Source organism: Pseudophryne corroboree, chromosome 1, assembly GCF_028390025.1.
Source record: "Pseudophryne corroboree isolate aPseCor3 chromosome 1, aPseCor3.hap2, whole genome shotgun sequence".
NCBI lineage: Eukaryota > Metazoa > Chordata > Amphibia > Anura > Myobatrachidae > Pseudophryne > Pseudophryne corroboree.
The window spans coordinates 254,008,173-254,033,135 of NC_086444.1; the positions used below are offsets into that span (position 1 = coordinate 254,008,173).

The 24,963-nt window shown below is 42.3% G+C and overlaps 1 protein-coding gene across 3 annotated transcripts in view; it reads left to right on the forward strand.

The window, feature by feature from the left end:
• SNCAIP (synuclein alpha interacting protein) overlaps positions 1-24,963 on the forward strand; it is a 449,424-nt gene that overhangs the window by 226,620 nt on the left and 197,841 nt on the right. For all 3 annotated transcript variants that reach the window (XM_063964212.1, XM_063964210.1, XM_063964211.1), the window contains exon 4: positions 13,454-13,526. In XM_063964212.1, coding sequence (XP_063820282.1) covers positions 13,454-13,526 — 73 coding nt within the window. The remainder of the gene's footprint in view (positions 1-13,453; positions 13,527-24,963) is intronic.

Sequence of the window (24,963 nt, forward strand, 5' to 3'; positions counted from 1 at the left end):
CTGCTAGCCAAATGCAGGGACCATGGGGCAACTATGGTGCTGCCCACAGCCCTGTGCATAGGTTTGACCGGCAGACCGGTTTCCAGCTGTCACTATACCAACAGCAGCATCCTCACTGGCGGATAGTAACTGCATCCCATTTGATATTATTCCATTCTTATATAGACGTGTTGCATGACAACTTGCAGTGAAAGTTTAAGAGGTACAGGTAAAATTGTTCTGTTGCATAAATAATTACCAAGGACAGTGGTCAGGGTAAAAAAAAAAATGTTGTTGAAAAAGTTTGGCATAGCTGTCAGTGAAGGAACTCACAGTGCTGGGAATATGCGGCAGCCAATGCTGCTCCGTTTCACAGTTACAGCACAGACACACAAGCAGTTAGTGATATCATCAGATCATTTGCTTCTGGCAAACATGCTTGTAATAAGAGCGGTTCCAGGCCAAAATCCTGAACTTCCCTAGCTGAACCTGAAAAGTATGCCTTACGGTTTTGATAAAACTTTCACAACCTGTTTATTTATTTATTTTTCTTGACTTTGGAGTGATGAAAGATGAAATCTACAGGTCATTTCAAAGGCAGCGTAAGTCCAAAATAGTTTTGTGCACGATGCATATATGTTGGAACGTTTGAACGAGTAAGAAAAAGAAAATGGCACATCTCAAACACGTTGCAAATGTTTTGGTCTGTGTGTCTGTTCGTATGCGATTAACAATATGCTGATATATGCACATTAAATGCTGTCTTGGCATATCTTTAGCCTTGGTCTATCACATTTATCAAAACTGTCTCTTTTCTTGTTCACTTTACAATACATAAATGACTTATTGGTTGCATTACACCACCTTTTCGTCCATGCGCCAGTTATTTAGAAATATTCCTGAGAATGCCTCATGGGCATAGAATGACTTCATTGGAAACTCTGTTCTCACTTGCGGCAATATGTAGCAAGCTATAGAAAGTTAGTTCTCATAGAATGTAAAGTTAAATAAAAGAAACAGAAATGAGACTTGGCAGAATGTGATAGTGATATATGCCTGGAGCTATACTGTAGCTTGATCTGCCTCTCTGCTGGTCTGAACCTGTAACGGACATGCCACTCATTGGGGGAAATGTAGCAAACCTTCTAAAGAGTGAACAAGTGGAATAGTTGGCCATAGCAATTAGCTTCTACTGCACCTATCATTATATAGAATGTTCTTGACAAAAGCTATCTAGAATCACATTGGTTGCTATTGGCCATTTCTCCACTCTTTCAAAGGTTTGATACATTTCCACCAATAATGTGCTGCAACAAGTGCCAATAGAACTCCAGGCACTTGTGGCAGCATTTGGAGCAGGAAGCAGGGCCCCAAAGACAGGATTAAAGACTAGATGCATCCTCGCATGGAGAGTGATAAAATGGAGAGTGAAAAAGTACCAGCCAATCAGCTCCTGCCATGTAACAGGCTGTGTTTGAAAAATGACAAAAGCTGATTGGTTGGTACTTTTTCTCTCTGCATTTTATCATTCCCGAAGCTATGACACATCTAGCCCTTACAGTGAATAGTGTCATCATGGCACCACCCACTTCGAGAAATTCAGAAGTAGAGTAACAAGTATGAGCAAAACAGTAATTGCCAAAGTGGCTAGGGACAAGCACAATGTTGCTCCATACAGCTTTACATTAGTTATTGGACAGAATTTGTCACAGTATATCACGTATTTTTTTATATACTTGTTTTTTTTATATATATATATATATATATATAATATATATAATTAATATTCAAATGAGAAACAGAAAATATAATATACGTCCGGACAATCACAATGGTAAAAGTAATCTGGTAGAAAACCCCAGACACAAGGAATAATTTTACAGCAGTGTTGAGGCATTCTTCTGAAATAACCAAGTACATGAAAAATCTAATAAGGCGAAAACATAGTGAGGCAACATAAATTATAATATTCGTCTTCTCATGTACAGTAGATTACAGAGTGAAATTAAATTAAGAATTCTTAGAGCCTCTACTACCCCATATACTAAACAAGGGGGTAAAAGAAGAAAGTCAGCTTAAATAAGGAAACAAAAATATATTTGGGAAACATTTGGGGGTCTATTTACTAAACCTTGAATGGATGGCGATAAAATACCAGCCAACCAGCACTTGTCATTTTTCAAACCCAGCCAGTAGCATGGCAGTTAGGAGCTGATTGGCTGGTACATTATCTCTAGCCACTTTTTCTCCTTCCAAGTCTTAGTAAATAGACCCCTTAATCAACAGAAGAGACACAGGGGATAGTATGGGATATGACACAGGAATCACATTGGGAAGAACAGGGGAAAGTGTATGGAGGAAATATGCTGAGGCTAATGATGGGAGTGAAGACATGAGAGTAAGAACTACTATGTGGGACCATAAATAAGGTTCATTCTCTATATACCTGTTTTTAATGATTTTTTTAGAATACATAGGAACACATCTTTTATAGCATTCATTAATTTAGATTGCAAGATATAATTTTGTGGTTTACAGGACCTCCAAACACTTATGGTGAACCTACTATACAGTACAAACTGTATATCCAGTAGAAAAATATATATTAACATACAAACTTTGGCATCTCCCAGCAGAATTAGTAAAGAGGGGAGAGTTAAGTTCTAACTGAGTAAACATACTGGCTGAGTCACAAGAGCTATTATTGTTATTAAAATACCGACTCCAGATGTAGATGATTTTGTATTAATAGTTACGACTTGTCCTCATAATGAGATAATTGCCTCTCTAGATAACATTAAGTGCCCATGAAGCAGCCATGAAGCTTGTATATTATGTGTCTTGGAAGGAGCGAATAAATATCTTCCATACTTTAGAAAATGTGTAGTATTATTATTATTATTATTATTATTACTACTGTCTTTTAATTATATGCACCAGAAGGGTCCCATATCTTTTACTGTATGTTTTTTCTTTGCACAGGGCTGAAGTTAGGTGGTGGATGGTAGTTAGATTGCGGGAGGGGTTACATTGGCTGCGGGAGGGTTTAAATAGGCAGCAGAAGGCTTAGATAGGCTGCGGCAGGGAGTCAGACTGCGGGCGGGTAGTCCAGCTGCAGGGTAAGGAGTCTGGCTGCAGGGTTGGAGTTAGGCTGTGGGTGGCATGCTGGGTAGATTTAGGGTGCAAGGGAGGGGGGATCAGGATGCCGCCAACCCTCCGTCGCTGATACCACTGATAATCTGGCAAAAATTATAATCCGGCACAGTGCCAGAACCGAGGATGCCAGGTTATCAGTGGTGTACCTGTATATCTAAATCATGTTTAGTATACAAACACTCTGTTGCTAAGGTTCAATTTTCACCAGTGATCAGTCAGGAGTCTGCCCTTAACCCCTCCCCCTCCCTCCAGTGCCTAACCTTAACCCCCCATACTTACTGGCGGGCTCTGGTAGGATCCCAACTGTCGGGATCCTACCCGCATTCCTTTATAAGTGGCACTATTGTTTTTTTGTTTTGTTTTTTACTGAAGTTAAAATATTATAGCTTATACCTTGGACTGATTCCTGACACTGATAGTTGTCCCCTAAACATTATTTGTGCAGGAAGGTATCAGTCAGGAAGTGAATGAGACATGCCCACAGTACATACAGTATAAGTATCACCTACCAGTAAATGACTCAAATTCTTACAACATAGGGCTATGTTCAGCACGCTATTGTGCTGACATCGCAATGAAACGATTTCAGCACATGTACGCCGGTGCGTGCATCTGCAGTCTAAGTCCTTGTGGGGGGTGGTGACGGGGGTGTCGACGTTGCATTTTGTAGGCATCAGCGCACTGTTTGGGGGGCACGGTCCAGACAATGCAGGGGTGTCCGGGCTGTTTATGGGGTGGGCCATGGCGGCTGCGTGATGTCACACGCAGCCATGCTGCGACCAAAAAGATGGCAGCTCTCCGTCTACCGGCACATCTGGGCTGCGTAGGCAGAGGGCTACCCTTATCATGTGAGTGCTCCGCTGTGAAGCGCGGGCATGTTAGCGGGAGGGAGGCCTCAGCATGCTGGGTGGACTTGCCCTGTGCTGTGCCTCCCCCCGCATGTCAATGTAAAAGGTTGTAGTTGTGCAATTTTTTGCACAACTAAAACCCATGCTAAATCGGGGCCATAGTGCTGTATATAGTGCTGCAAATTATGTAAGGAGGCGTCTAATTTGACTATTAATAAAGCACTAGGGGGAAGAGATATTTTGCAAATTAAACAAAACAGTCTGTTATAAAACTTTGATTATATATTAATAAATGCAAATAAGTATAGGAAGAAGAAACCAGCATAATACAACCAAACCCTCTGGATTTTCTCAACAAAACAACAGAACAAAAGAGATTTCCATTCATGCTGTAATAAAAACTGCATATAAATAGTTTAGTCTTTAATGTGGCTCATTCTGTGGTTTCTCTATTCATCTTTATTCTCTTTATTTTTTATTATACAATGTGCTAAAAATATTCTTTTATTTGTTACATTTATGAATTGTTTGAATTGCTCTGCATTTATTTTTCACATTTGTTTTTGAATGCTATATTCATCATAATATTTGAAAGGGGAAAAAATAATTTCTAGTTCTGGCATACTTGTCAAGGAATTTGAAATAGTATCCATAATGGGCCATTTCAATATTATTTAATGTTTATATAGCAATGATGTGAGTAAAGATCTAGTGACATGGGGTCTCCTGATACTTTAAGAGTGGCTATCACTTTTTAAGTTATTAAAGTAAACATTTTATGGCTGCATTGTGTTCTTTAAATGACTGCCCTAGGGCAATGCAGAGCCTTCAAGTATTACAGAGACACCCTTTCCCCAGTTCAAGAAAATATTATTTGGACTATACCACTGTTAATCTAGGTACACACTATATAATTGGTCCGATTTATTGTATAGTGAGCCTGATTTGCATTTGGAAGCAAAGCAGAAAAAGTACGTAAGTTTGGATCTGGAACAAACCATTTTGCAGTGCAAGGGGAGGAACTACATTTATGTTTTTTTCTGTTCAGGGTAAATACTGGCTGCTTTTGCATGTAGCCCACAAATGTTAGATAGTTTTATTTATACAGGTTTAGTATCCCTTATCCAAAATGCTTGGGACCAGAGGTATTTTGGATATCGGATTTTTCCATATTTTGGAATAATTTCATCCCATAATGAGATATCATGGCGATGGGACCCAAGTCTATGCACAGAATGCATTTAAGTTTCATAAACACCTTATACACACAGCATGATGGTAATTTTTAGCCAATATTTTTAATAACTTTGTGCATTAAACAAAGTGTATGTACATACACACAATTCATTTATGTTTCATATACACCTTATATATACAGCCTGAAGGTCAGTAAATACAATATTTTTTATAACGTTGTGTAGTAAACAAAGTTTGTGTACATTGAGCCATCAGAAAACAAAGGTTTCACTATCTCACTCTCACTCAAAAAATTCCGTATTTCGGAATATTCCGTATTTCGGAATATTTGGATATGGGATACTCAACCTGTACACTGTAATTTAGATTTCAGTTTGGACACATCTCACTCGAATGTAAATATCTCTGCACATGTTACATCTGCTCCACCTGCAGTGCAACATGGTTTACCCAGTTGTTTGTATTTTTGGTTGGCTTCCACATCTGAATAACCCACAGTGTGTATGAACGATCATTTTGGCGTTATGCTGATAAATCGGAGAATTCTTTCCCACAAACACGCACCTACAGTTATGCAATTGGTCAGATTTCGGCCTTGATCTCCCGTGACATCCAGTGTGTGTGCAGTCTGAGCATATGTCCAGGTGTAAATATCAGTTAGCACAGTATGTGGGTAAAACTGATTTCTCTATCGTCCTAGTGGATGCTGGGGTTCCTGAAAGGACCATGGGGAATAGCGGCTCCGCAGGAGACAGGGCACAAAAAGTAAAGCTTTCCGATCAGGTGGTGTGCACTGGCTCCTCCCCCTATGACCCTCCTCCAAGCCTCAGTTAGATTTTTGTGCCCGGCCGAGAAGGGTGCAATCTAGGTGGCTCTCCTAAAGAGCTGCTTAGAGAAAGTTTAGCTAGGTTTTTTATTTTACAGTGAGTCCTGCTGGCAACAGGATCACTGCAACGAGGGACTTAGGGGAGAAGAAGTGAACTCACCTGCGTGCAGGATGGATTGGCTTCTTGGCTACTGGACATCAGCTCCAGAGGGACGATCACAGGTACAGCCTGGATGGTCACCGGAGCCTCGCCGCCGGCCCCCTTGCAGATGCTGAAACATGAAGAGGTCCAGAATCGGCGGCAGAAGACTCCTCAGTCTTCTAAAGGTAGCGCACAGCACTGCAGCTGTGCGCCATTTTCCTCTCAGCACACTTCACACGGCAGTCACTGAGGGTGCAGGGCGCTGGGAGGGGAGCGCCCTGGGAGGCAAATGAAAACCTATTTGGCTAAAAAATACCTCACATATAGCCTCCGGGGGCTATATGGAGATATTTAACCCCTGCCAGAATACACTAAAGAGCGGGAGACGAGCCCGCTGGAAAAGGGGCGGGGCCTATCTCCTCAGCACACAGCGCCATTTTCCTTACACAGCTCCGCTGGTCAGGACGGCTCCCAGGTCTCTCCCCTGCACTGCACTACAGAAACAGGGTAAAACAGGAGAGGGGGGGCAAAATAGTGGCAAGAATTATATTATAAAAGCAGCTATACAGGGAGCACTTATTATAAGGCTATCCCTGTCATATATAGCGCTTTTGGTGTGTGCTGGCAAACTCTCCCTCTGTCTCCCCAAAGGGCTAGTGGGGTCCTGTCTTCGTTAAGAGCATTCCCTGTGTGTCTGCTGTGTGTCGGTACGTGTGTGTCGACATGTATGAGGACGATATTGGTGTGGAGGCGGAGCAATTGCCAAATATGGGGATGTCACCTCCTAGGGGGTCGACACCAGAATGGATGCCTTTATTTATGGAATTACGGGATAGTGTCAACACGCTAAAACAGTCGTTTGACGACATGAGACGGCCGGACAATCAGTTAGTGCCTGTCCAGGCGCCTCAAACACCGTCAGGGGCGGTAAAACGCCCTTTGCCTCAGTCGGTCGACACAGACCCAGACACAGGCACTGATTCCAGTGGCGACGGTGACGAATCAACCTTATTTTCCAGTAGGGCCACACGTTATATGATTTTGGCAATGAAGGAGGCGTTACATTTAGCTGATACTACAGGTACCACTAAACAGGGTATTATGTGGGGTGTGAAAAAACTACCTATAGTTTTTCCCGAATCAGAAGAACTAAATGATGTATGTGATGAAGCGTGGGTTGCCCCCGATAAAAAGATGCTAATTTCAAAGAAGTTATTAGCTTTATACCCTTTCCCGTCAGAGGTTAGGGCGCGCTGGGAAACACCTCCTAGGGTGGACAAGGCGCTCACACGCTTATCTAAACAAGTGGCGTTACCCTCTCCTGAGACGGCCGCACTTAAAGATCCAGCAGATAGGAGGATGGAAAATATCCAAAAAAGTATATACACACATACAGGTGTTATACTACGACCAGCTATAGCGACAGCCTGGATGTGCAGTGCTGGAGTAGCTTGGTCAGAGTCCCTGATTGAAAATATTGATACCCTGGATAGGGACAATGTTTTACTGTCTTTAGAGCAAATAAAGGATGCATTTCTTTATATGCGTGATGCACAGAGGGATATCTGCACACTGGCATCACGGGTAAGTGCTATGTCCATTTCAGCCAGAAGAAGTTTATGGACGCGACAGTGGTCAGGCGATGCGGACTCAAAACGGCATATGGAAGTTTTGCCGTATAAAGGGGAGGAGTTATTTGGAGTCGGTCTATCAGATTTGGTGGCCACGGCTACAGCCGGGAAATCCACTTTTTTACCTCAAGCTACTCCCCAACAGAAAAAGACACCGACTTTTCAACCGCAGCCCTTTCGTTCCTTTAAAAACAAGAGAGCAAAGGGATATTCATATCTGCCACGAGGCAGAGGAAAGGGGAAGAGACACCAACAGGCAGCTCCTTCCCAGGAACAGAAGCCCTCCCCCGCTTCTACAAAAGCCTCAGCATGACGCTGGGGCTTCTCAAGCGGACTCGGGGGCGGTGGGCGGTCGTCTCAAGAATTTCAGCGCGCAGTGGGCTCACTCGCAGGTAGATCCCTGGATCCTGCAGATAATATCTCAGGGGTACAGGTTAGAACTAGAGACAGATCCGCCTCGCCGTTTCCTGAAGTCTGCTTTACCAACGTCCCCCTCCGAAAGGGAGACGGTTTTGGAAGCCATTCACAAGCTGTACTCTCAGCAGGTGATAGTCAAGGTACCTCTTCTACAACAGGGAAAGGGGTATTATTCCACTCTATTTGTGGTACCGAAGCCGGACGGCTCGGTAAGACCTATTCTAAATCTGAAGTCCTTGAACCTATACATAAAGAAGTTCAAGTTCAAAATGGAGTCACTCAGAGCAGTGATAGCGAACCTGGAAGAAGGGGACTTTATGGTGTCCTTGGACATCAAAGATGCGTACCTCCACGTTCCAATTTACCCCTCACACCAGGGGTACCTCAGGTTCGTTGTACAAAACTGTCACTATCAGTTTCAGACGCTGCCGTTCGGATTGTCCACGGCACCTCGAGTCTTTACAAAGGTAATGGCCGAGATGATGATTCTTCTTCGAAGAAAAGGCGTATTAATTATCCCATACTTGGACGATCTCCTAATAAGGGCAAGGTCCAGAGAACAGCTAGAGAGGGGATTAGCACTGTCTCAAGAAGTGCTAAAACAGCACGGCTGGATTCTGAATATTCCAAAATCCCAGTTAATGCCGACAACTCGTCTGCTGTTCCTGGGGATGATTCTGGACACGGTTCAGAAAAAGGTTTTTCTCCCGGAGGAAAAAGCCAAGGAGTTATCCGAGCTTGTCAGGAACCTCCTAAAACCAGGAAAGGTGTCTGTACATCAATGCACAAGAGTCCTGGGAAAAATGGTGGCTTCTTACGAAGCAATTCCATTCGGCAGATTCCATGCACGAATTTTCCAGAGGGATCTGTTGGACAAATGGTCAGGGTCGCATCTTCAGATGCACCAGCGGATAACCCTGTCTCCAAGGACAAGGGTATCTCTTCTGTGGTGGTTGCAGAGTGCTCATCTATTGGAGGGCCGCAGATTCGGCATACAGGATTGGATCCTGGTGACCACGGACGCCAGCCTGAGAGGCTGGGGAGCAGTCACACAAGGAAGAAACTTCCAGGGAGTGTGGACGAGCCTGGAAACGTCTCTTCACATAAACATTCTGGAACTAAGAGCAATCTACAATGCTCTAAGCCAGGCAGAACCTCTGCTTCAAGGAAAATCGGTGTTGATCCAGTCGGACAACATCACGGCAGTCGCCCATGTAAACAGACAGGGCGGCACAAGAAGCAGGAGTGCAATGGCAGAAGCTGCAAGGATTCTTCGCTGGGCAGAGAATCATGTGATAGCACTGTCAGCAGTGTTCATCCCGGGAGTGGACAACTGGGAAGCAGACTTCCTCAGCAGACACGACCTTCACCCGGGAGAGTGGGGACTTCATCCGGAAGTCTTCCACATGCTGGTAACCCGTTGGGAAAGACCAATGGTGGACATGATGGCGTCTCGCCTCAACAAAAAACTGGACAGGTATTGCGCCAGGTCAAGAGATCCGCAGGCGATAGCTGTGGACGCGCTGGTAACGCCTTGGGTGTACCAGTCGGTGTATGTGTTTCCTCCTCTGCCTCTCATACCAAAAGTATTGAGAATTATACGGCAAAGAGGCGTAAGAACGAAAAAGGCATGCCGGAAGAAGTCATTCCTACTTTGATTAAAGCAAGGAAGGAAGTAACCGTGCAACACTATCACCGCATTTGGCGAAGATATGTTGCGTGGTGCGAGGATCGGAGTGCTCCGACGGAGGAATTTCAACTGGGTCGATTCCTACATTTCCTGCAATCAGGATTGTCTATGGGTCTCAAATTGGGATCTATTAAGGTTCAAATTTCGGCCCTGTCAATTTTCTTTCAAAAAGAATTGGCTTCAGTTCCTGAAGTCCAGACTTTTGTTAAGGGAGTGCTGCATATACAGCCTCCTGTGGTGCCTCCAGTGGCACCGTGGGATCTCAATGTGGTTTTGGAATTTCTAAAATCTCATTGGTTTGAACCACTAAATAAGGTGGATTTAAAATATCTCACATGGAAAGTGACCATGTTACTAGCCCTGGCTTCGGCCAGGAGAGTGTCAGAACTGGCAGCTTTATCTTACAAAAGCCCATATCTGATTTTCCATTCGGACAGGGCAGAACTGCGGACTCGTCCGCATTTTCTCCCTAAGGTGGTGTCAGCATTTCATCTGAACCAGCCTATTGTAGTGCCTGCGGCTACAAGTGACTTGGAGGACTCCAAGTTACTGGACGTTGTCAGAGCATTAAAAATATATATTGCAAGGACAGCTGGAGTCAGAAAATCTGACTCGTTGTTTATATTGTATGCACCCAACAAGATGGGTGCTCCTGCGTCTAAGCAGACGATTGCTCGTTGGATCTGTAGCACAATCCAACTTGCACATTCTGTGGCAGGCCTGCCACAGCCTAAATCTGTAAAGGCCCACTCCACAAGGAAGGTGGGCTCATCTTGGGCGGCTGCCCGAGGGTTCTCGGCATTACAACTTTGCCGAGCAGCTACGTGGTCAGGGGAGAACACGTTTGTAAAATTTTACAAATTTGATACTCTGGCTAAGGAGGACCTGGAGTTCTCTCATTCGGTGCTGCAGAGTCATCCGCACTCTCCCGCCCGTTTGGGAGCTTTGGTATAATCCCCATGGTCCTTTCAGGAACCCCAGCATCCACTAGGACGATAGAGAAAATAAGAATTTACTTACCGATAATTCTATTTCTCGGAGTCCGTAGTGGATGCTGGGCGCCCATCCCAAGTGCGGATTATCTGCAATAATTGTACATAGTTATTGTTAACTAATTCGGGTTATTGTTTAGGAAGCCATCTTTCGGAGGCTCCTCTGTTATCATACTGTTAACTGGGTTTGATCACAAGTTGTACGGTGTGATTGGTGTGGCTGGTATGAGTCTTACCCGGGATTCAAAATTCCTCCCTTATTGTGTACGCTCGTCCGGGCACAGTACCTAACTGAGGCTTGGAGGAGGGTCATAGGGGGAGGAGCCAGTGCACACCACCTGATCGGAAAGCTTTACTTTTTGTGCCCTGTCTCCTGCGGAGCCGCTATTCCCCATGGTCCTTTCAGGAACCCCAGCATCCACTACGGACTCCGAGAAATAGAATTATCGGTAAGTAAATTCTTATTTTTTCTCCCTTGGTCGATGTAACAAATAATTTGGCAGATTTTTTATAAATAACAAAAAGTGTGTACAGATATCGGGACCTTTCTCCAGCCGAATAATCAGCCCGATTGTCATCCTGATCAAACAAATCAGACAGTGTGTACCTAGCTGTAATCGATGGGCATAAAACTACATCTTAAGCCATATGCCATTCCTTTTTTATAAAAAAGGATTTGATTATTTAGTTCTAAAAAGTGCATGTTTGGCTAAAGTCTGGCTCCACAGGAATGTTTGTTTGAATATTCTGTCTGATCGCCAGCATGTACTGTGTGAATCACACAGAACAGAACTCTACAACGTATGTAGTGGAAAGGGTAAGATAAACTGGGCAGCCACATCTTACTCTGCACACACGTTTTTGTGGGTCATACAGTAATTGGTGTACTATTACCATTGAAGAATAGGCAAAGGGGCTCATTTAAGGGGGATTTCAATTCTCAGGCAGCTGCACGATATTGCTTCTGCCATCACCTAGATTACTGTATGGGCTACATTACTCTTTTTCCATCAAACCTCTTTAGGGTGTGAGGGAAAAGTGGCGATCTGATGTCGGTTATTCTGGCTATTCCCACGGCATCTCAACAACACTTAGCGGCCATCGCTTCTATATTCATTTTGAAAAGACTATTCCTTTCCACTGCATTTTTCAAAACATAACAAAATGGATGGAGATGGTAGTAATTAAGTTTTCATTCCTCTTCCCAAAGCTTCAATGTTTTATGAGAAGGCATGTCCGCATCCCTTTTATTTGCATAGAATGCCAATGGCATGGAGAGGAAAAGAGACAATTTAAAACATAACGTAAGTGTCATATTTAATGACGAGTAATATTCTTTTTATCACTTATTACTAATCTCAAATGATGCTCCAAACAGCAAGACTGTCATGTGTTTGAAAAATGACAGTTAGGAGCTGATTGGTTGGAGCACAATATAAGATTAGTAACGAGTGATAACAAGAATATCACTCATTGTTAAATATGCCCCTAAACCTGTAGGTATCCGGATGGTCGGTCAACAGTACTTAGGTCGACAGTCATTAGGTCTACCACTATTGGTCAACATGGACAAGGTAGACTTGGGAAAAAGGTTGACACAGTAAAAAGGTAGACGCAGGACATGTCGACACATGAAAAGGTCGACGTGGCTTTTAAAAAAAAATATTTTTAACTTTTTCATACTTTACCATCCACATGAACTATGATTGATCATGGTAACCTATGCTGAGCACAGCATTAGCAGACAAAGGCACTTTGAGGGTGTGTGGTGCACTAATTGGGGTATCTGGTCATGTAACGCAAAAAAACGACACCAAAAACATAAAAAAATCTCACCAGTCCCGTGTTGACCTTTTTCCCATGTCGACCATGTTCACGTTGACCTATAGTGTTCGACCTATTGATCCATAACTAAACTGTGATAGGCTGGTTTTATGATGATTTATTAAGAAATTGTTACTTTATATTCTAGTTCCACTTTAGTGGTATTTATTATTTAGAAGATCACACCTATCGATATGTATTTTCAGACTGCAAACCATGAAGCATAAAATAAATAAGAAAGGATTGTGTCTATGAGAAATGCTAATTCAGGTTTCTAAAGGAAACATGTTAATTAGCATGTGTTTGTGCTGTACTGAAAAATACTGCTGATTTATGGTCACTGCAGTCCTTGTGCATGTGGTTTAGATGATGCTGTTTTATTGGACTAACTCAATTTTGCTGAAATTATAGTATTTTGTGTATACAGCATCATGTATCTTAATGTAAACTTTCAGAGCAAAAATAGCCAGACACTGAATTATGTTTAAAAAAAAGTTTTCATCTGCTTCCTGAGTCTCTGTGTAACATAGCTCTGTAACTACTGTAGCATGGCTCATACAATGTTTAATCTTGATGTCCTGTATGATTGGATGGTTGTTGCTCTCCTCTGTCAGTGCACATTCCCAGATTCTGCTTTTACTATCCATTTTACGACAATATAATTCTGGAGCTTACTTGCCAGGAACATACATTATGGCAACAATTTGTTAGATAATAACAGAGTAATTCCATATTGATTTATCTTTTTCAGTACTCCATAACATCCCTGAAGACCATTCCAGAACTCTGCAGGAGATGTGACACTCAAAATGAAGACAGATCAGGTATGCGGCTTCTTCACATTGTCTGATGTCTATTTTATAATCAGTCACATTCTGATTTGTTCAGTTATCTCAGTTGAATTTATGTGCTGTAATTTTTGCATGAGGTCCTATAGAACACCATACCTGACCCCTACAGTTTGCGTAATTGAATCTACAGTGTAAGGCTGTACTTACACTCCTGGATTATTTGGGAGACTCCTGGGATGTGATGCTACACTCCCGGAGTCTGCTGCACAAGGTTGGATTTCAAAGCACTAAGACTCAGTTTACACCATCATGCCAAGGTAGACGGGGTATAGTGATAGCATTCATTGTGTGATTTCCCAAATTGCATCATAGTGCAGAGTTGTCAGGGATTGATGATGTGAAAGACATCATTATGCCCCCGAGCGCCTGCCTCTTGGACCTCCCCTCTGGGAACCAAAGACCACTCTGGAAAGTAAGAGCTATTCCCATCCTTTGACATTTATTTTATAGCTGCTTAGGCCAGGTTTTATGGAAAGACCGCAATGACCAATCTATGGTAGTAGTCTTTCACATAGTTTGATCATTATACCACAATATTTCTATTAAAATGTTGCTGCTGCTATTGAAATTGTGAGTTTTATTGGAGGATAATTTGACATGATATACCATAAATGGCATAATTGAAAACAATTCACCAAGGGGACACTAATGCAGCTGCCGGTCCTTAACTGTAGAAAGTGGCACTTGATTGGAAGTGAGGTGATCACAATAGATTTACATCTAATTATATGCTATTCTCTTCTGCCACAAATGCCTTCTGCATCAGTCTCTCCCAGCCGATGGCACCAAGTGATGCTATTTGCTCTGATGAGTCTAGATGCCTCAATACTTTTGTGTTTTGAAAAGTTTTATTTTAAAGATTATTCTTTCAAGAGCAGTGTACATTCTTGCAAGAAAATTCCACCTCCTTTACCATCGTTTTAGAGGCCACTAGGAATGGACACCTGGACAGACATGGATCCTAAATCATTTATGTTTCTTGTTATCTTCACCATATATATATATATATAAAAAAAACTCATATTTTTCTTATCCTGTAATCTCCAGAAATGAAATGCATAGTCCATGTGTATTGTAGTAAAAACTGAGATATTTGTCTAGTGACACTTAGATACTCCTTTCGATTGGATTACAGCAGCGACATGACTGGACATGGACTCCACAAGCTTTCTAAAGTACTGTAGATAGTGTCCACCATGCCTTCTAAATAATGGTCCACAATTCTCTACTATTCGCCAGAGGTGGAACCATGCCATTGATGCAGGTTGAAATGCATCCCAGATGTGTTCTATTAGGTTAAAATCTGGCAAACAAGGAAGCTTACTCCTGCTGCAAACTCAGAGGAATACTCCTCCAGCTATAATCTGGTGGCTATAATCGTTCATCTGCCCGAAACAGTTAGAAGCTCGCCTCATCAGACCAGGATACATGTTTCCAGTCATCTTGTGTCCAGTGGTGGTGTTCATAAGCCCAGGCGATGTGCAGAACCTTGTGCCATGGGGTCAGCAATGGGACCCGAGTGGGTTGTCTGCTGCTGTACCCCATAAACAGTCCCTAGAAGTACAGTATATTTCAATATACAAAAATAGATATTTATATACATATAGGGGCAGATGTATTATGCCTGGAGAAGTGATTACGCAGTGATAAAGAAGTGATAAGTGGGAGGTGATAACGAACCAGCCAAGCCACTCCTGTCATTTTTCAAACCCATAATGATTGGCTGATGCGTTATCACCTTCCACTTATCACTTCTTTATCACTGCTTTATCACTTCTCCAGGCGTAATACATCTGCCCCAGAGTCATTATGTACTTAAGGAGCCTGCACACTGCACGAGTGTCAAGTGTCTGTTTTTTCCTTTATTGCTCGTCTCCCTGATTTCACATTAAGTTAATACATATCTCAGTTTCTTTCTATGTCACTAAGCTATACAATAGTGAAAACGTGATCCAAATTCATCCAGTAGTTTTTGCTGGAATGAACATTCAAACAAAAATGACAACTTTTTTATACATATTTATAAGGAGCTTAGTGGCAAATTTTTGTGAAAATGGAACTACAGTGAGTACAGTAATGCGCATACTTTCATCACTATAGTTAAGGCTTATCTGTCTTTAGCATCTGGATCATTAAGATGTCAGCTAAGCCTTAAAGATTGTGATTTAAAGTATTCATATTACTTCACTCATTGAAGTTCCATTTAGGCAAAAATACTACATTATAAACTTGCTCCTGTGTTGTTCGCTTATGATGCTTGCTTTGTTTATCCTGTGCTTACATATATATTGGTAGATGCTCAATTAGCTTAGTGATATCATTCAGGTGCTCGAAAGGGAGGGGTATTTCTAAGCAAGAAAAAAAGGCATTTGTTTCCCCCAGCACCCTGAATGATAACCGTAACTAGATATAAATTCCACATGATAATAGAATTCAGAGATCTTCGTTACACATATTTGCGCAAATGTGTGAATAAGCCCCAAAGCCGCATCAAGGTGTCTCTATATATTTGGGGTCCCTAGCGCTATATCTAGGTGCAGGGTGTGGCACCCCAAAGCACCAGCATAAGCCAGAAAGCCCAGCGTAGCATACCAGTGAAAAAACTATAGTGTTAATAAATTAGTATTTAGGAAGCCGAAGCTATAGAGAAAGTGATACAAAAATGAAATGCAATTAAAATAGAGAAATAGTGTTAAAAAATTAATAAGTGAAAAGTGTTAATAGAATGTAAAGGTATGCCACACTAAGGCCATCCAGCTCAGCCAGTCCAGAGGCACCACACCTCACACCTCCATTACCCCAATCTGGGTCTAAGATTAACCAGCAAGGAGCCACATGATAATGGCAAATATGTGTAACGAAGATCTCTGAATTCTATTATCATGTGGAATTTATATCTAGTTACGGTTATCATTCAGGGTGCTGGGGGAAACAAATGCCTTTTATCCTGTGCTTACAAGGTTACTACATGAGGAGCTACAGTGATTTTATATTTATATATATATATATATATATATATATATATATAAAAACATAGAGGGTCCACACTTACGTTTGCATATGAAGAAAGTGCTTGGGTGACATCCAATGAGGGAGAGAAAATCCCACTCCAATACAATTCCAATTAAGGGAGCACTCGCCAGTCTTCAAGCAGAAAAAGGTAATTTATTCAGACCGTCAGCATATAGTTTATATCGACGTTTCGGTCATAATTCTGACCTTTGTCAAGATACCAGTGCAATAAACCAGTGTCACCTATATACCCATATAGGTCCCTCCCTCCAATTAATCTCAGCAACTCCCCCACACCCCACATAACAAACAGTTACTCATATTAGACTTACAACAAACATATGTTAAAATCAAAAGATCACTATATTTTGTTCTACCTCCTGATAAAGCTAAATATTTATCGTATATAAAACACTTTAAGAGGTCTAAGAACACTGTACGCTATCTACGTAAGAAGTACCGTAAGGGTACGCAAGTTGCGTAACGATCGCTCAACCGTAGTCGAGACGCTCAAGCGTCACGTTCGCTTACGGCCCAGAGATCACAGGCAGGCACGCTATTGGCTGCCGACTAACGTAATGATTCGCTATAGCGTAGCGGACGCTCGGGACCACGAGGAGATCACCAGCGGTGCAGACGCTTACGACGTTAAACCTTTATATCTATACCTTTAACAATGAAATATACAGTAAACCTTAGTGTGGTGATAGAGTGTAAATGCAACCTGGTGTAACCTGATTAACTACAAAGCTGCTTGGGCGTCACCGACGCTCAGGGAATACTTAACACTATAAGAAATACACAGATACCTGGGCTTAGGGTCCAAAACCTATTATATGTATTATGACTATTATACTTGCAAAAGAATCACAGTACAAAGCATACACTACAATATAACATAGACTAACTAACCAGATAATTACACAGGAAATACCATACAATACAATACAATCAATCAAGGGAAATTAAGGGAAAAAGAGAGGAGAGAGAGATGGCTCATAATAACATCAAGACAATATGACTGCGGAGAAAACTTACGCACAAGGGGAAACGATCGCATGCGCCTCGATATCCAGCTCCCGATTATCAGCAATGAGAACCGTTGAAGAGAGTGAACTGGATACGGTCGGCCTGCCTATTTATGCCCCACACACAATACAATTCAATGGTCCCTACAATCTCATTGTTCATTGGACACAGGAATTCGGCTTCGCATTATAACAAAAGGTCATAGGTTGATTCATACAGGTGGGCTGTGACTGTTTCCAACTGTTCAGGTGGGTGGGATACTGGGTTTCCCGCCGCATGACTAAGTAAGAACAAATAATAGTAAATGGACATAAACTTCTTATGTCCATAACTATTCGCACGAGCGATTAATCCGCTCCAAACCAACACCGGAATATTGCTATTTAAATACTCTTCCGATGGGTACCAAACACTACTGTATTACTCCTGTCTGACCCTTCGTATCAAGCAAAGAGGGATTTCTCTGTTCATGAACATTCTATATTAACCAAACTTTCAGAATCTATCAAAGGGACCATGATCTACAAAATACATTATTAGTGAAAATATGTAATGATTGAGTCGCACGCTACGATCGCATAAACTCTACCGTAAATACGCATACCATGCGCCTGCGGGTGCCCGCGACTGTGAGTATGCGCACGTACGGGAGAGCGTACGCATGCGCAGCACGGACCTGTGTGAGGTGCAAATATGGTAGTGTGCATAGAGATATTTTTCTGACTTTGACAGTCCACCCTTTGGCAGTCAACAATAACTGCCACTTCCTGAAAACATTTCAAAAAGAGAAAAATATATGTTAGGGGTTAATTCATTTCCATGGTTGGGTAAGGGAAAAGAGAGGAGTAGGTGTGAAGAGGGTATGACCTAGTGAGATAGTAGAAGCATGTGTGTATGAGTCCATGTTTGGGGGGTCATGTATCATCGTGCCGTACGTGTTGTAAATCAAGCTTCGAGGTATTGCGAAGTATACATTTGAATTCCTTCTTATCCCGTATTAAGGGTCTGTGGATGGGCTGTCAAACTCTACCGAGCTCATTTCGGCTTTCAGTTGTAACAAAATGGGGGAGCACATTTTAGTTGATGATACATGAATGGGGGAGGTATGTGGTTGCTGATATCTGTGCCTGGATTCCCTATCGACTATGTGTGTCATTACCTGAGGGTTGTAGAAATGAAGATAAAGAACACTTATGGTAAATGCAGTGGTATTCTATGTCAGGTTAATGTACATCTGTCGGTTGAAGTTTTGTTCGGTATCAGTTGAAAGTCGTCTTCTTTGCGCTGTTTTGCCCATTAGGTGCGGGCAAAAAGCTTTGTCAATGCCAATAGATTTACAAAAATGTTGGACTAGCGTGAGTTTAAGAATTCTAGGGAAACTGGGGATCCATGGCAAAGTTCATCAAATGTCCGTATCTAAAGTGGTCAAAACTTCTTCTTTGGTCAATCCGTTGTCTGTATAGTGTCTTGTCAACTTCCTCGTCCAAGGGGGTCTTTTTATCTTGGAGAAAAACAGAAAAACAGGTGAAAGAAACGGACCGTATAATCGCATTTTCATTGCATCATTGTTTCTATTGTTGGGTCATAGATCAAATCCAGGTTAATTACAGTTTCCTCACTCCTCAAACTCATCACTCTTGTACTTTGTTTGCACTTCATTAAAGCCTGACCGCATCTAAATATCAAGCCAATTGATATGACAACACCTAAGATACATAGGAGAAACTTCCCAACATCCATTATGACTCCTTGAGCCCAGTCTCCTAAACCGGAGAACCAATTTCGCGGGTTCAACCATGACACCCAACCAGTCAGCTCATTACCTACAGCAGCAAGAGTGAGATTGTGTCTCCTGCGAAATTCCCACTTCAATTGGAGAATATCGTCCATCTTTTGGTCTATGACCTCGACCGGATCCTCGGTGCTATTCGTAATATATGTGCAACATTTCACGCCGTATTGTGTTGCCAGTGTGACACAATATCCGCCTGTCACTGCTGTGAGGTAATTGAGAACCATTCTATGCTGTACCAGTTCTGTTTTATAAGCTTGAAGTTCCCTTCCAGTATATCTAAACGTGTCATCATACATTTCAGTGATATTATCTAACAAATTTGCGAGCGCCGATATGTATTTATAATTCAGCACTCCTCTAGCGGTGCGGGTGAAATCTAACGCGATTAAGAATTGAATCCCGGTGGATTCACTTATCAGATCAGAGGCCGGATGCTCTGTCTTCTCTATCAGGTGCCTTTTAACAACGTGCTCGTAATGGGTGTGAGTATAAGGAGCTTGGGCACCACGGTGTATGTCTTTCATTTTGTCATGTGATACAGTCATTACTTCAGGCAGTACTTTTCCAATATAACACAATCCTTCAGAGTTTGGGGCAAGCCACTTGTACGCCTTTCTCCCGCATATGAAATATGCATCATCGGGGAGAACATATGGGACGGAGTAGGACATAACCATATTACACACCTTCCATGTGAAATCTCCTGACCCTAATTCTTCCATCTGCTTAGTACACGTATCAGGTTGTATGATATGTGCACAGTATCCTGGTGATACTTCTCCAACTTTAGTAATCCTATTTCCTAAGGTATACCTATACCGGAAAGATTTTCCTCTACTGGCTATGTGGCGTACAAGCTCTGTATCTGTAGGCATTCTATCTGCTCTATGCGAAAAGGTCATGGTGTGGTTACTCCATGACACTTCCCAATTTCCCGGCTTTCTGGGATTGGAGATGTTGAAACATAATAGGGACCTATCCACGTGGTATTGGTGGAGCTTCAAACTAGGAGGGCTGGAGATGTTAAACCTCCTGTCCACCGGTCTCCCACCACTTAACTCAAGTACCTCCCCTAACGTTAAAGGAAATGGTACTAGCCCTGATTTGCTATGACCTTGAGGTACTTGAGAGCATACCCAACAATCTGTTTTGTTTAACACACTACCCACTAAGGAGTGATAGTTACTCAATGGATGCCGGTCCATATGGATATTAAAACTGGATTGGCATTTCTTAATGCACCCATCCTCAATGACATTGTTACAGAGCCTACAGATACAGTTTTCTTCAGCTAACAATCCTTCACAATTCCTTCTATGGTCAATGCTATCGGATCGTTTTCTGATACTCGCCTTTGTTTGTTGATTGGGTTGCTATTGGAAATTTACACCTCCATCTTTATCATCAGGACCTTTCTGGATCCTTTCACGACCTCACTGATACTCTCACCGGAACAGACTGCTCTGGTCAACATCATGGTCAACAGGAAAATCCAGATCACAGTCTCTTGGGGCAAGTCCATCTTACAGGAGGAGAAAAGAAGAAATTTGTAATGGGGGTATAAGAAAACAGTTTGTGGGGGAGAGAACTTGTTACGATAATAAGTTCTCTCGTCTTGTTGTTCTTCTTGTTCTGCTGTCCTCTCAAAAGGTGCTGTCTCTTCAGTCTTCCAAATGAACATTCTGGTGATGCAATATTCCTTCCTAACCAGCGATCTTTCTGTAAGGAGCAAAAATCTGGCATTACCATTGGTCCAACTGAGGGGTGACATACCATCTTTAAACCATGAAAACATGAGTGAGAAGAGAGAGAAAACAAAAAAAAACAAAAGAGATAGAGAACAATTCATGTGCATATATACATATTACATAACTCAACAATAAACACCAATAGGAAAAGAGAAATTAAACATTTTTTTTTTCAAACATTTTAAAACATGGTCAGCATTAAGAAAACATTGTCAGATTTATCAGGCTGTCATATCTACGTGTCTAATGGTTTCCTTGAGCAGTCCCTCCCCACCAGCACCTCCATATTCCACTGTCTGTATCTGGCCAGAATACATTGTGGTGGATATGTCATGCTGGGGTTTGGTAGACTTCTGCAAGGACCAAGCGGATATGCAATGTTTGAATTCTTACCAATAATCGTCAGAGATGGGGATAGAAAAAGAAACATTTCACAGATACATTTACAACTTTTCACCCGGTCATTCCTGTGTCTTCAGTGAATGACCTCCCAATTTATTAACCGTTACCTCAGGCTTACCGTCAGTCCTAATGATCACCTTTTCCTGACTACATATCATGGGTGTGGCCCAAAATTCTTCCTGTCTGATCTCTGATTATAATGGTGTGTGTTATAATTTTGCTCATTTCTTGGTCTAGGGGGTCTGACTTTATGTGGGTTATTACAGTTGCTGGCATAATGCCCTTCTCTTCTACAATGATAACAAATCCTTGGCTTTCTCCATGTGCTAGGGGCCTGGGATTCCGATCGACTTGATGCATCCTCTAGTGCTTGGATGTTCAGTGCCATCAACCGCTCTCCCTGCGCTTCCCTGGTTCTTTGGATATTTCGGTCATGCTCGATAGCGGACTCTCTTAATGCCGCCACCGAGATACCTCTCCAATGTGGTATGGAAGTTTGTACCCTAATTTTTAGTGTGTCTTTTAAGTTGTTCATTAATACGGACACAGCTACCTCTCTGTGGTGTACATTAGTTTCAATGTCATCTATACCAGTGTACCTAGCCATATCCTGCAGAGCCCGGTGAAGATACTCTGATGCGGATTCACCTTCTTTTTGTTTTATTGTAAAGATTTTATTCCATTTTACTACTGTAGGAAAATATTCTTTCAACTGTAGATTGATTCTTTTTACATTATCTTGGTTATACTCGTTTGTTAGTGGCACTTCCTCATCTAGCTTACAATCAGCGATAAATTTCAATGAATCAACATCGGGGGGTAAACATGCCCTCAAAACTGTCCTCCAATCTTTGTTATTTGGCTCTGCAGTGTGTCCTAGCACTCTAATGTATCTTTGACAAGCAACTAAGTCTTTCCTGGGATCAGGAAATTCAGACAGAATTGTTCTTAATTCTGTTCGGGAAAAGGGGCAGTACATGGCGATGTTCCTGACGGGGGTGACTCCTGAAGAGTCAGTTTTCCCATTTGGTACTGCAATTACCCTGACAGGATTAAGTCCAGTAACGTCATTCTGAATTGATTCTACAATATGAGGTACATTTGTTTGTGCGTAATGTATAATACCATACGTACCTGTGGACACGACCTCACCTGACCCTCCATTAGGGGGTTTGATTACAGTCTTTACCGATTGGGTCGCGTCCACCTGGATGTCTTGTGTGATGGCTTCTGGAAGAGGTGCCGACATCGTTCTGGGCTCACTTTCTTGTTGGTGTTCCTGAGGAAAGTTTAACATGGGGTGCGACTTGCATGGGTTAATAGTTGTACATTCAACAGTATTACAATTATCTTTGTTACATTTATTACACTTATTCTTATCATCTATACTACAGTTGCTAAGAGCGTTTTTATTGTTCACCCTTGTGCTTTTCTCCGCAACCATAATCCCCTCCATTGCCATGTCTCTCCTCTCAAGATGAAAGTTAGGTATGTGAGTTACATTTCTTTGCATTTCACCCTCCTGTTGCCATAACTGTAAACAATCATAATGCTTGATTTGTCTCTTTGCTGATTTAATGAGACATATCCTTCTCCTTAAATTATGCAACACCTCTGAGTCAAAACTACCTATCCCGGGAAATGGTGCCTTATCCCCCGCAGTCATTCGTGTCCGTTCATCACAAAAGGTCTCAGTGTGGGGACCATACCTCCTCCACATTACTAACCGAGCAGACCCTCGGGGTCTGCAAGCCTCTGGAGTCTGAATCCTGACCTCCGACCGTCTCTGTATTGTGCACTTGGCTGCCATTGTGGACCTTTCTAACACAGAAAAACTTCCTAAAATGCACCAAACACAGAACTTCGTTGGAAATCCTTAAAGCTCTTCCACTGAACTTCTTCTGCTCCGGGTATCTCCGGTCCGCCTTCTAGCAGACACGTGTAGCCGTTGCAGGCCCTATCTTTAGAGATTTTCCTGAGAAAATTCCTTTCCTTTTTCTTTACACAAATCACGCTTGCATGTGCTCCCTACAACACGTATGAGGGCAAGATTTACGCATGGATATACGACCTCATATCACGTTGCGTTATTGGTCACACATACAACCGTGCGGTCCAATCGTACCACTTATAGACACTTGTTGCCCATAAATGGTAGGATCATTGGAGTCTCCCTACTGTGCTCCAAAACAGCCAGAGCGTAATACAACGAAAACTTTATCACACTCTGTTGCACGTTTTCACTTCAGGCCGTGCTCATAGATCACACAGATCACAAAGTTCACAAAGCGGGATTTAATACCGTTTTATCACATAGACCACAAAGTCAACAAAGCGGGATTCAATACACTCATACCGTTTTCAACCCACTATCATTCTTATAGTTTTCTGATCAGAAAAATCATTTCCCGTAGTCTGATAGCTCTCCCCAGAGGTATTACAGTAAAGTAAGGTATTTAAACTAAGTTTTGGAAAACTGAAATCAATTTGTGCTATTTACCGCGTTGCGCTATTTACCGCGTTGCGCTATTTATCGCGTTGCGCTATTTATCGCCTGTTAAAATCAACTTGTGGTTTGAGTTACGTGGGCGTACACAGACGCTCCGTTGCGTAATATACGCTGCGTGCGTCGGCCTTTGGATTGTGTACGCAAGTCTTTGTTAGAGACACGTGTACGCAAAGCAAAGATCCACCGTAACACAATTTATACTTTTATCAATGTAGATGATCCTTGATCATCTACCACACACCACACTGACTTCGCCTTATCTCCCAGGCAAAAACTGTGTGTTTGTCTACACTTTAACTATATTACCTTTACTCAAACTATTGAAATAGCGGCAAATCTCTCTCAGCACGTTTATCAACTATAAAACTGGCAGACAGGAGAGTGATATACGAAAATACATAAATGAAAAAGAAATGCAGATATATATGTGTGCGTGCGTGTGTACGCAAGACAGAAAAATACAGTTTTAAAAGACACTAGCGTTTTGCTCTTACCTCCGGTTCCCGGATTCCTTCAGCACCCTTTACCTAAGCGAAGCAGACGCTTATCCCGTCAGCACTACGAGGGATACAACCTCCCGCCCTTTGCTGATGGATAATGTCTGCTGATATTACCTAGTGCAGATATGTGAAGGACTGGACGGCCCCCAATTGATAAAGCTAAATATTTATCGTATATAAAACACTTTAAGAGGTCTAAGAACACTGTACGCTATCTACGTAAGAAGTACCGTAAGGGTACGCAAGTTGCGTAACGATCGCTCAACCGTAGTCGAGACGCTCAAGCGTCACGTTCGCTTACGGCCCAGAGATCACAGGCAGGCACGCTATTGGCTGCCGACTAACGTAATGATTCGCTATAGCGTAGCGGACGCTCGGGACCACGAGGAGATCACCAGCGGTGCAGACGCTTACG